This window comes from Denticeps clupeoides, chromosome 12, assembly GCF_900700375.1.
Source record: "Denticeps clupeoides chromosome 12, fDenClu1.1, whole genome shotgun sequence".
NCBI lineage: Eukaryota > Metazoa > Chordata > Actinopteri > Clupeiformes > Denticipitidae > Denticeps > Denticeps clupeoides.
In genome coordinates this window covers 4,591,337-4,604,249 of record NC_041718.1, presented here as the reverse complement: position 1 = coordinate 4,604,249, position 12,913 = coordinate 4,591,337, and the positions used below count along the sequence as shown (strand labels likewise).

At 41.3% G+C, this 12,913-nt stretch overlaps 1 protein-coding gene across 3 annotated transcripts in view; it reads left to right on the top strand.

Annotated features, from left to right (window-relative positions):
* cntn4 (contactin 4) overlaps nt 1-12,913 on the top strand; it is a 133,292-nt gene that overhangs the window by 93,713 nt on the left and 26,666 nt on the right. For all 3 annotated transcript variants that reach the window (XM_028999141.1, XM_028999139.1, XM_028999140.1), the window contains exons 10-11: nt 2,576-2,705; nt 3,680-3,830. In XM_028999141.1, coding sequence (XP_028854974.1) covers nt 2,576-2,705; nt 3,680-3,830 — 281 coding nt within the window. The remainder of the gene's footprint in view (nt 1-2,575; nt 2,706-3,679; nt 3,831-12,913) is intronic.

The window sequence follows — 12,913 nt, the reverse complement described above, 5'->3', positions numbered from 1 at the left end:
ATGCCAATTTACACATTTTGTGGCTCATATCAAACATCTGAGACTATTGTTTGATGTATGAAATTATCATTGAATATTTTGAGAATGTTCCTCAAAGAACAAAGAGCAGATACATGTTCCTGTATGCACAGGCATGAACATTTATCAAATTTTCCTGTCATTTCACAACCCTATCCAGAGCAATGCAGTTTGGTCTGCCTTTTTATCTTTTGTGTAATTGGTGCTCTGATTCCGGCACATTTAAAAATTCTGATTCTAAATTCTAAAAATCCAGTGCATGTGACCAATGTGTGCTAAACTTCTACATCTCATTGGTTGCTTTGTGCTTATGTATGGGTTTTATCTGTAGACTTGACCCACTGGTGTTGGCACTGACATCCCCAATCATTTTCATTTGGCATAAGGAGTACAGATGGTGCCCTCAGGTTGGCACATGAGAAACTGCTGATTTAAGATAAATGCCACGCTTAATTAATGACAGCGCTAAAGCAAAGCAATCCCATGTGTGGGCCAATGTTTGCCACCATGTGCCTTCCGGACAATGGGTGTCCTCACCCCATGTGCCTCTGCTGCCAGGGTGATATATTCCAAACACACTGCCAGTATCTGCAAGCAAAAGTTTCAAAGTTCTTTTTTATTGCCGGTAGTAAACAACCTACAGTTTGCGGCAAAACAATTATTACGATAAAAGTAAACCCATTCTTCATGACAAAACATTATACTGAGCAGATCTTCAGACGAAATTTTACTATCTGGTTAGTGGAATCGGTTGCATAGAATAATTTTTATTTCACCAGTGCATTGCATGTTTCACTTGGTTTTGTCTGTAATTTATAAATCTCACAAGTGGGAAATTTGCATTGCATGATTTTTTAAAGAATTCATTTGTATATGGAGCAGAAAATATGTATTTAGCACCTACAACAAGCAAGAATTCCGGCCCTCACTGACCAGTTAATTCTTCTTTAAAGGTTCCCTATCATGAAAATTTCACTTTGTGAGATTATTTAACATTAATACGAGTTCCCTGAGACTGTCTATGGTCCTGCAGTGGCTAGAAATTGTTATATGTATAGAGAGTGCTTTGGCAATTCTGCTTCGCCGGAATTTGTCCCTTATTTCGTCATAACGGGAAAGGTTACTAAGAATTTCCCAAAAAGAAACTCCACCAACCATCATGGCTTGAAAATGCACAAAGCATTTCAGTTGCTCGGAGATTGGATATAAAAAAAGAACAGAAATGTATTTTAGTTCCATCATGTGGTTAATTTAACACAACTTCCTGTCTGTGCCAAACATTGTTGTTGGTGAATGGTGTTGAGGACGTAATTTCTGCAAATGTCTGTTCACTTCCATAGGCCGCTCTCCTCCTCATCCCGCCTGTCTCCTCCTCAATTTTTTTTTGCCCCACTGTATGTATAACATGTACAAGTTGCAAGTGTTGTACCCAGAGAAAACCAGAAAAATATTGCACAGAGAGAAGTGCTGCATGTAAGAATAACTTCCAGTTTCTTTCCCCAGTGATGTCTGTATGTGTGTGGTCGAGCAGACCTTCTGAAACTCTCCTTCCCCCATTCTAGCAGCCTGTCACTGAAGGAGCTGCTCAGTTCTGTCACCTTGCCATCCCTCTGCCATCCCTTTTATCCCCAAATACATATTTGTGGGGACCTAGGCATAATTTATGATATAGTTTTAAATATACAGAGAGTTTAATTAGTCTTGAAAACCAAGTCATCTAATGCAGTATTATAAATGTTTAATTTACTGCTTTATATTTTCATGTTTATTACCTCACTAAGCAAATACTAATCTTTTGCGGTTTTGTGTATGTATTTTTATATTTCTATAAATTCTATCTTTTTCTTTTTCGATAGGAATGACACACAGGATTAGCCCCCTTTTCATGTGACTGTACCTTAATCCCAGCAGACTGGTAGCATAACCAGTGATCCAGCCCTCTGGAAATAGACTCTAATGGCATTAGGACTGAGTCTGCCAGAACAGGAGAGATCAAGGGCAGACCAGAGTCCTCTGTGAAAATGACACAAGTGCGTGGCGAAGGAAGTTCAGAAAGGTTTTCATGTTTTTCCAGACTTTTCCCTTTCATCCGGGAGAGCCGAGTTATTTATGCGTCCACAACGCGTCAAATATAAATTTGCATGGGCTTCATTCGCTGAGTGTTCCCGAAACTCAGAAAGATGGCCTCCAGCAAGTGTCACACATATTCCAAGGCACCATTGCTACTCTCCGGCGTTGCTTGCATCTTTAAAATGTCAACAGTGGCCGTAAAGGCTAGCTTACAAGCCCATGGACATGTTCTTCTGCTCGAAATGTAGATGTTTAGAGCTGGGAAATATGAATAAATGCCCCCCTTGTTTTCATTCAGGACTCGTAAACACTGATTTATTAAAGCCATTTTCTTTTGCTACCCCAACCGTCCCAACACCCCACCTTGTCCTATAATGAATGGCATATTTATGAGCCCCGTCACTCAGGCTGGGTGCCTCGCGTGTCAAATGCTTTTATGTTAATCAGCCATCGTGGTAAAAGCCAGGTCTGCTGTCTTCTTACTCAGGAGCGGATACAGGTCGTCAACGGTGCCCTGTCCATCACCCAGCTCACCATGGCAGATGTGGGCATGTACCAGTGCGTGGCCGGGAACAAACACGGACAAGTGTACAGCAACGCGGAGCTGAGGGTTGTGGGTAAGAGGATCCTCTCCTCCTCCGGTGTGTTTTGATCATTGTTTATGTCGTCGATTGGAAGGAGCTTCCAATTGACGGTCAGGTTCATTTGGATGCGGAGGCAAGAAAGGAAAGTAATTGGCAGCTCCTCACATACATGAGGAGCTGCCAATTGAAGTGCCTTTTAGAAGACAGAAAGGAAGATCGAGGTGCATGGAATAATTATCATAATAAAAGCTCATTTAAGCAGAGGGGAAAAATGAAAGTACGTGACCTTTTTCATTTTTTTATTTTCTTCATACATTGTATCTATCTTTTTTTTATTAGGGAGCTTGATTCTACCTTGACACTATGACTGACATTCACAATGGGCCTCACACTGATGCAGGGAAAAGATTTATAAATTGTGAACTAGTTCTTTACAGATATAGAATGGGAGATTTTTTTAAATGCAGTGTACACAATACTAGTAGACTGTGCCAAATTTTTTTAATTTGTCTTTAATAGAATGCAGTTAATCTTACATTTCTCATAAGCAAGAGAAATATAAATAAATAAATTAATAAAACCATTTTAAATGCTTATCGTGAAGCGATGGAGATGGTTTACTTGAGAATATGCAAATTAGGTTAATTAAGGGATCGAGATGAAAATGGTGTTATTCCAGGCTGTCATAAATGTAAGGACAACTGGTGGAATTAGCACACATTAGCAGCCTAATGTAAATGTCTGCCTGAGAGTGATATGACTACTGACATGTCAACGTATTATTAAACTATTGCTACAAAAATTAGTGCCAGAACAGTGGCATTTTTAGTATGCAAGCATTGTCGTTCTTAAAAATAAAATAAAGTTGCCAGTTTGTTTAGTGTTTTGTTGGTTAGATATGTCCCTTTTTTTTTTTTCTTAAAAAGACTCATAACGATCAAACACATGACCATGAAAGTGTTCAGCCTGGAGCCTCTCTGATGCTCAGTCTTGCTTCTCTGCTGCAGCTGTTGCACCAGACTTCTCCCAGAACCTGCTGAAGACCCACACCATGGTGCGGGAGGGCGGGGACGTGCTAATCGAATGCAGGCCCAAGATGTCCCCTCGAGGCAAGATCTCCTGGAGAAAGGGGAACGAGGCGCTGCGCGAAACCCACAGGTACCTCTGGCCCACGTCAGATCATTTTTTTTCTCAGCGTGTGCTGCAGGGTCAAAGGTGATAGGCGCAGTCCAGACACACAGTCCTGAAATAAGTAAGTAATTAAATACCTGTAAGTTAATTGATATCAAATATTGATACTACTAACATTAATTTGTAAACTTTTGGTTAAAGATGGCTCAGAATCAAGTTATGGTCAAGCTTATGTAAGACAAAGTGCTCGGCACTAAATTGTTCAGAGCACCAGGTGAATATGGCCCATAGAATTTAGAACATGAAAATCAAATTAAATGTATGTTCACATTCCTTTAATTTTATCATAAACTGGGGCTATACTTATTGATTTGAATTTGAATTTGAAATTTGAATTTGAATATTGTATTGTAATGAAAAATTGGGGCAGCATCAGCTCTTAGTTCTGCTGACACCTGCCATATTTCTGCCTCCAGACCTGTACGAACGGGGATCATTTCATAATGTTTGCTTTTTTGTATGAAAGATTTTCGGCGATCCTGGAGTAAACAGAACGGCATGTAAGATCTACGATGCGACTTTTTTTCGGGAGGCGCCCAAATGATCCCCTCCTGTGCCAAGTCGGGGTGATAATGAAGCACTTTACACCTGCCATGGGGTGGTGGCCCTGCCATTCCAGCCATTGCAGCCTTCTGGCAGGGTCATCAATCGTGCGTGCGTGCGCGGGCGGCAACGGCGCCATGCCCGTGTTTATGGGATGGACGCAGTGAAAAGGCCAGGCTTTGTGGGCTGCTGGTGCTGCCACTTACAGCACTGCAGGGAGGCGGAATCACATTTCCAAGCCACTGAAGGGTGGCTCGGCCCCTCTGCCAGGACACTGAGGGGGTGGCAGTGGTGCCAAGCCAACCCCGACGGGGACGCGGCATTGAATGCCAGCCTGCTTTCTGCAGACATATGCTGCAGTCTGTTAAGGTTAAAGAAAAATAGTAGTAAAGCCTCTTGCTAAGTGTTAAGGGATCTTTGTGAGTTCTAGCCCAGCGGGGTTCTGTCTGAGAGAACTGACCTGAGCACAGGTCAGCCACAGGACACAGCAGGAGTACGGCGTGTTCACTCGCTCGCCGCAGCCAGGGCAGCCGGGCGGCCTTTTGCATAAACACAAAGACGGTGTCGCTGCTTGTTAAACAAAGTGGCTGGAAATTTGCATAGTGGTTGCGCTGGCGGTGACCTTCAAGCGTCCTGGAAGTGCAGCCTCCTAATGCTGCCAGCGGCTGAGCAGGAGTCTCTAGCACAGCTTTTTTTTTTTTTTTTTTTTCAGGGAGGATCTGAATTATTCTTTTCATGTGGTGGAAACGTAGATGAATAGTGACGTACTCTACTATAACTTTACTAGAATAGGACCTGATGCTGTCAGTTGAAGGCTTAATTCCAGGGTTAGTGATTCATATACTAGTGCAATCATTTTAACATTGTGAAAAAGGTCTGTTTTATTTCGAATTTAATGTGAAAGGGAAATTACTTCAGCCCGACTGCGTAAATAAAGATATTTTTCATGAGTGGGACATGTCTTTACTTTGAACATGTTTTTGATTGATCATAGGGAATAATCATAAGGTTTTGCATTTCCAATCTTTATGAGCTCTCAGCCATAATCGGAATCAGAAACATATCATGTAGGGAGGTTTACCATTTTCAATTCATTTCAGTGTGATCAATGAGTTTCTAGCTCCAGTAGATCATTTTACTTTCAAGTGCATGGTGATAATGCACAAAAATTGCATGGCATAAACATGTACATACTTCAGCGTAGGCATGGAGTTTATTTTTGATGGCTGTGGCTGGAAAGGTGTCACCGTGAGTGAGTGACAGCCTCACTGTCCTCTCGAAATTGCTGGATGAACCGCGTGTCCAGGATCTCCTAATGAGGCCGAGTCGAGTCAGCACTTATTTATGCTGCACGTAGGTGAGCACAGTGATTTACAGTGTGACATAAAACATGCGACGCATCCTCATGTTCTCAAAATAAGCCCGTTTGCTCTTGGTAAAACTGAGCTTTTAGAGGCAGAATAGTCCCCTCCTAATTATCCAACCCCGCCTTTGTTCAGCCAAAAAGTGTTGAATTTTCAATCAAATTAAAGCCTTCTTGCATCAACTGGTCAAATAAATGGGGGTTCACATTAGACAATGTAAATAATGTTGCAGTACAGATTAATGATTTTACTCTGATATCGAGATATTTATTCATTTCAGAATTACCTGGGTGTGGCTGCCACTGTGGATATTAACGTTTGCACCAGGTTGTCTCCTACTTGCACTCTGATCTATTAAAATATAACAGGAAGAGATTACAGTGTCACTTGCCGCTGTTTAGAGGACGCTTCCGCCGCCTCCGCTGCATGGTGGGAGGGCCCGGAGACATTTCCAAACTGCAAATGGTTCGTCAGGATCCCCAGATGTGAACGGGAAAGTTTTAAATATTAAAAAAAGAAGTGGCGGGAAGAGGAGAAGGTGGTGAATTAAATACGGTGGGGTCCCTCGCGCTGTCACTGAAAAAGAATTTATCTCACCAACGCAGAAGTCGAGCAGAGGCTGGGTCGCTATCGCTCCATCAGCATTTTGAAGTTGATCGCCCTTTTAACGTGGTAAATGGTATTCAGTGCATACCTTCTGGCGTGCCTTTGACTCGCGGGTAATTAAAAAGAAAAATGCGTCGATCATAGGTTTGTGCACATCTGTCCCAGGTTGTATTGTGCTGGATGAGACGCTGTCAGGGTGTTAGATTGCATTGTCAATAGCTGGAGCTCTGCCAAGCACCTTTTTTTTTTCACCCCTTGAGCTGAATACATTCCTGATATGGAGAATATGCTGACTCTCTCGCTCTCTCTCTTTTGCTCATTCTCTCTCTCTCTTTTTCACCCCTCTCTTCTTACATACATGCAGCATATAAATGCTAATGAAAGATTTTACTGATATGAACCATCAGATAGATAGATAGATAGATAGATAGATAGATAGATAGATAGATAGATAGATAGATAGATAGATAGATAGATAGATAGATAGATAGATAGATAGATAGATAGATAGATAGATAGATAGATAGATGCATATGTTCACTTGAGCTGATTAGATTTTGGTGGTCAGAGATCAAGCGGCAAGGTCGCTGATGGATGTCCGCCATGTGGAGGGGAGCAATCATGAGTGACGCCATACACAAGATATTTCTCTCACTTGTAAGTCTCTTCTTCTTTGTGCCGTGACACCTGCATGTGTTTCATGTCTGGTTCCATCCCAACACAACGTCATTTTTTACTTCCTTTATTTTTCTTTTGGACAGTTAAGCATCACAACTATGCTAGACAGTAGACAGTGATTTCTGAAATCACAGGATACATGGGTGCTGTTTGACTTTATGTTAATTTCTGCAACCAGGACATTGCAAAATCTTGGAGAGACTGAAACTGAATTAGTGGACGGTTGGCAGAGGCACAGTTATTACAGAGCTAAATAAATTAGAACAGCACTACATCAGATTTACAACAGAATCGCAGTGTAAAAATATTTCAAGTGTGTTTAATGCGCTCCATGATATGGACAGCATTCTAACTGTTATTGAAATGTTTTGTCACTATGCTGAAGACTATGAGCAGTCTTGGTGTTCTTAGGACTCTGCTAGGATCCCATATTGGATGTTGTCAAACTAAAATGTAAGCTGTGTGTGTGGGTGTCTCTCTTTGTGTGTGTGTGTGTGTGTGTGTGTGTGTGTGTGTGTGTGTGTATTTGTTTATGCAGTATAACACACTCTCTTATGCAGGCTGTGGAGTGCACATTTCTTGGATCGTACATATTTTCCAGGTGGAGGCTGTGTGATGGTGGTTGGGGGGTTGCGATCCCCTCCTTGTTGAAGATTAATTGCTTTAATTGCGTGACTGCTCCACTGTGGCTGTGCAGAGAGCTCACAGCAAGGCGATCCATCCAGCATTGCCTGTGTGTGCTGGTGGGGGGCGTGTGTGTGTGTGCGTGTGTGTGTGTGTGTGTGTGCGCATTTCTTATCTCCCACAGACACCCTCGCAGGGGCTAGGTTTCGATGACATCAGCTGGAAGAATGCAGCTGAGAGGGTGGTGGAGCCGGTCCTGCTGGGGCACAGAAGCAGGGTGTGGCCATCAAAAAAGAGAAAGAGAGAGAGAGACAACTGCTCCCCTCCTCCACCATTTCAATATATAAACAATATAAATGTGTAATAAACAGATAAAAGGTATTTGACTGGCTTACATCACTTTTCATGAATCTCTTAATGTATTCCTATAATGTATTCCCCTGGAATCTGAGAACTTGACCCCACTGCTGCACTGTCCAGTGGTGGCGTGCTTTACACCACCACATCTGACTCTTTCTATCGCTGGGTGATGTAAGGCTTGGATGATCAGCCATTGAAACCCAATCCATGAAGCTCACTATGCACAGTTCTTCAGCTAATCTGAAGGTCACACAAAGTTTGGGGGTCTGCAGCTATTGACTGTGCAGAAAGTTGGCAGCTGCTGCACGGTGCATGCCAAGGTATTTTCTGCCCCAGCTATGTGATTTTGCATGGCCTACCAATTAGTGGCTGAGTGGCTTTTTTCCCAATTGCTGTGGAATATTTAGTAGTGAGGACATTTTGTGAAATTTTGTCTGCTTGCTTTGACTTGTTTTGATTTGATACTCTTTTCTCGCAAAACCTTGTTATGGGCCGTCACAAAGATTTTTTTTAAATAGCAATTTTTTGTCATCAAGGGCTTGTATGCTTGTATTTTGCCAATTCAGGCACATAAAATGTATAGCATTATTACATAAAGCATGAAGTGGATGTTTTTGTATTAGAATCAAGATCATTTAATTAGCTGCACAACATTATTAGTTCGTAAAGAAAAAGACAGGTTTTGGTGATGTAAAAAATGAGACCACAAATTATTTCCATTTTTTTGTTTAATTTTTAATGTGACCTATAAAATGGAAAACAAACAATGGATACTGTATAGAAAAATACAAATCACATAGAATAAGTGTCCACACCCTTAAACAAATATTTAGATGAAGCCCCTTTTTTTGTTGTATGTAAATACTGTACCGAGCCAGGAAAGTAGGGTAAAGTATATGCGTGACACCTCAGTGTCAGCTTGTTTCAGGGCCGGCTGTTTTGCCCAATAGAAGCTGACACATGGCAACGTCAGCCGGCAGAGCTGCTGCGGTGGCTGCTGAATGACCTCTTGTGTACCTGCCGAGCCAGAGCACTTTCTGCCGTATCTCTCAAGGATCCAAAGTGATGGCTGCCACACTGATGTGCATTTTTCAAAGCACAGCTGTCTTGACAGGCTGTGAGTGGAGCTACCTCTTCCATCTGAAGAGAGCCCATCCAAAAAAAAAAAACATCTATACTTCATCCTTCGTGACCTTCTGTTTTAAGGTCACTGGGATGGGAGCAACAGGGGACCAAATCTAGAAATTTCTCCATTAAATGTAATTGGAAGAGCTAAAAAAAAAACTCTTTTTGGTGTAAACCAAACATACTTAATCTGATTTCAAGTTTTCCTCCTCCTGGAGGAGGACTGATTTTTCATTATTAATAACACTGTGTTATTAAATCACATGTGGAAACAGGTGCTTGATGAAATGAAAGTGGTATTGGAGGTGAGGCCCACTATGAGCCGGGTCGGTAGCCGTAGCTGTGAGGCAACAGGCTGTTTGGCTTATTAAAAATATTGTTTATCATGTTCAAATGTCACTTTACGTTTGCTCACCGGCAAATCTCACATTTCCTCATTTGATTCTAATTGAACATCTGCTTGTAAAACGGTTTAGATGGCTGGCGTGCATATGGAGCAGCGTCGCCTGAGCAGATTTTTATTTATTCCCTTTTTTAACTTCTATTTGAAGTGAGAAGTCTCGCGGCCAAAGAAACTTAACTCATTAGTTTACCTTTCGGGGGCGTCGGCACGCAGCCAGCTGATGGCGTTTAGCATCGTTTTAGCCTTCCGCTCTCCTCAGAGCATTTGGCACGACTAGTCTTGGGAATGGCACATCAAGGAAGACCGGCCTTCCCAGGTGAGAGCCTGGTGGTTTTTTTTTCCTTCCTGTGGTTGGTTGCTGAGGCAACAGACGATTATCTGACACCACAGAAGTCAATCCGGTTAGACGAGGATCACTTCTGTCTCATTTAGTCAATGGCGGCTGCAGACCTTTAATTGATAATGCGTCGCTTGCAGGAGTGTACACAGTGAGCTGAGAGTGTGCCATGACGAATCACTCCACTAGAAAATCCCCCAGGTTGGAATCCACTTTAACAATAATGTAAATGTGGGACGATTGCACTCTTAGTTCTGTCCTCAAAGGGCACTGGGCGGCAAGTACAGCCATATTACTATTATTATTATGTAGTGTAGGTTCAGGCATCTATTTACATAGATAAATAGATAAACGCAAGAAAGAACCAGTGGGGTTTTATCTGAATTAGAATAACCTTTTTATTGGTGTATCCTTAGAACACAGAGTATAAATGGGAGGAATCTGATGATTGTCAGCTCTCATGCATACTAATTCCTCACTCTGGATGATTTAGACTCACGCCTGTCTGTTGCATTTTTATTGTGCTCCTGTTTTGCTTCTGTTGCTGTTTCATGACCAAGCAACATTTTGCTTCAGTCATGTTTCTGAAGCAATATGTTCAGCCGTGGTCATTCATTTTGCGTCTTTTAAATCTGAAGCCAAAACGGGGGTGATGTTAAGGTGCTGGGCAAGATTAGGTCAGAGCCCTCTGTACAACCTCACTTTTTCAGATGCACAACACTCCGGATTATTTTTATCTACACCACCGTGGGCCGATATCATTTTTCAAAGCGAGAATACGCAAGCACAGCACAGGTAATCCATCTTGGATCCTCAGACAGAGGGAAAAAAATCATTGGAACACATGCGCTCTTTATTCCTGTAAGGGTAACCCCTGTGTGCGGGGAGGGAGATGCGTATCAGCTGGAGGGAATAAAAATGAAAAAAATAGGCAAAATTACCGAGCTGTCTGGGTACAACCATAAGCCTTTTGTGTCTGGGGCTGATAAACAGCTCCCCTCTCCAATCTAATTACAAATACAATCATACCAGCCACTACAGCAGGGAATTAACACTAGTGCAGTGAGCAGACCTGATTGAGATACCTGATTGAGCTACCAACAATTGCAGCGTTGCTATGGAATGTGCCATCATTTATTCGACTGGATAAATAGCAAATTTTTGCAATTTACCAGCCACAGGGCTGATTATTCCCATCTTTTGTTGCAATTGTGGCTATTTAACAGCCTTTTAAATTTAGTTCTACTAACACTACTGCTCTTCAGTCTGTCCATTTAATGGAGACAAGGAAAGACTAGATATTAATAATCATAAATCTTAAGCTATGTTTGGAACTTAATTCTATAAACATAAGGGTTTGAATAAGAGCATTCTTACTGATTGTATCTACTGATGGTAAGTCACTCTGGATAAGGGCGTCTGATAAATGTAAATTGCATGTGGTCTCACCTTACCCATGTCTAGACTTAACTGTGCGTTAGTGTCCTCTATACTGTACAACTGGATCAAGCTATTAGAGTTCATATTGGGAAAGGTACAATTTTGATCGCAATATATCTAGTATGATGTATTTAGCATTTTATATCAATATATGTTAGGTGATGTAGTTTATTAACAGGTTATATATTACAAAAACAGATCTTGGCATGGATATATAAATTATAAAATGTGGTAACATGTTTCAAACATAGTTTAAAGTACGTCTGTAATGATCTTTAAAACTTGAACGTAAGTGATTTTTGACTTTATTTCTTTGGTTTCATATTATATTTCTCCTTGCTCTCATCTATATTGCCATGGAGACTGAGACCAAACCTGAAATCATTCGGAGGAAAATGTCATTTCAGTTATAGCTTGCGATTTTTTCCCCTCCAATTTGATACGAATTAACACACAGGCATATACATGAGTACTCACAAAACGCTCTGCTCTTACAACGGCAGGAGCGCTATTGCTCGCTGTCAGTCACTCTTTATCACTAGAATTATCTGTGATTCTGTGAGCATCGGGACTGCCTGTGGCTAGAGAGCCACTCTCTGGTTATTAAGTTCAATCATGTGCTTTGACTGACACCTTCAAATTATTCATTTGAGGTAACGCACTTCAAAATAAATAGCCTTCACTTTTAGAGGGGTGACGTTTCCCTTGATTTCTCATAATCTGATATTGATTACTTAAGTCTTTAAATTAAATAAACTGCTTAAACAGGCTTGAGGAAGTGTACAGGAGCCTTCCCGCTGCTGTGTGAACATGTCATAAACAGTGGCATCAATTAATAATTCTACAATCGTCTACAAATGCTGTTATTTGCTATTATTATTTCATGCCCTCACATGCTGTGTTGGTTTCAGCTCAGTGTGTAAAACATGTTGTGCTTATTATTAATATCTCTTGCACATTTTCAATGCATGCCTAAAGCTTTGCCTAAAACAAGTTCCGATTAAGGGTTCAATAAAGCTTTTAATTGTTTTGGATTGTTATACCACAGAACCACACGCTGCAGAAAACAGTCAAAAATAAATATATGTATTCTGGACAACAGTTGTGCAATTCTAGTGGGGCTAGATAAACTTTTTTTGTGAAGTGATTGTCATTATAAAACACTGCAGCACAGCACACAGTGACACAGCGAAATATGTCCTCTGCTTTTAACCATCACCCTTAGTGAGAGTGGGCAGCCATGACAGGCGCCCGTGGAGTAGTGTGTGTAGTGTGGCACCTTGAAAGTTCAGGATTTGAACCAGTAACCTTCTGATAACAGGGCCGCCGCCACCACCGCCCTAACTTGTTCATTATATAGTCCACTCTTCAGTGAGGAGATGTTAATCACTGATTCATGCATATTTAATGCATTAAAAATAAATGAAAGATTCATCCTAGCCAGAAACAATCGCTACATGACTATGGAGACAGACCGTAAAGGAGTTTTAGTGACGAGTTTACATTTTTCTTCCCCAGTGGAAATCAGACAAGACCAGATGAAAATATAAATACCATTACACTGTAGTTC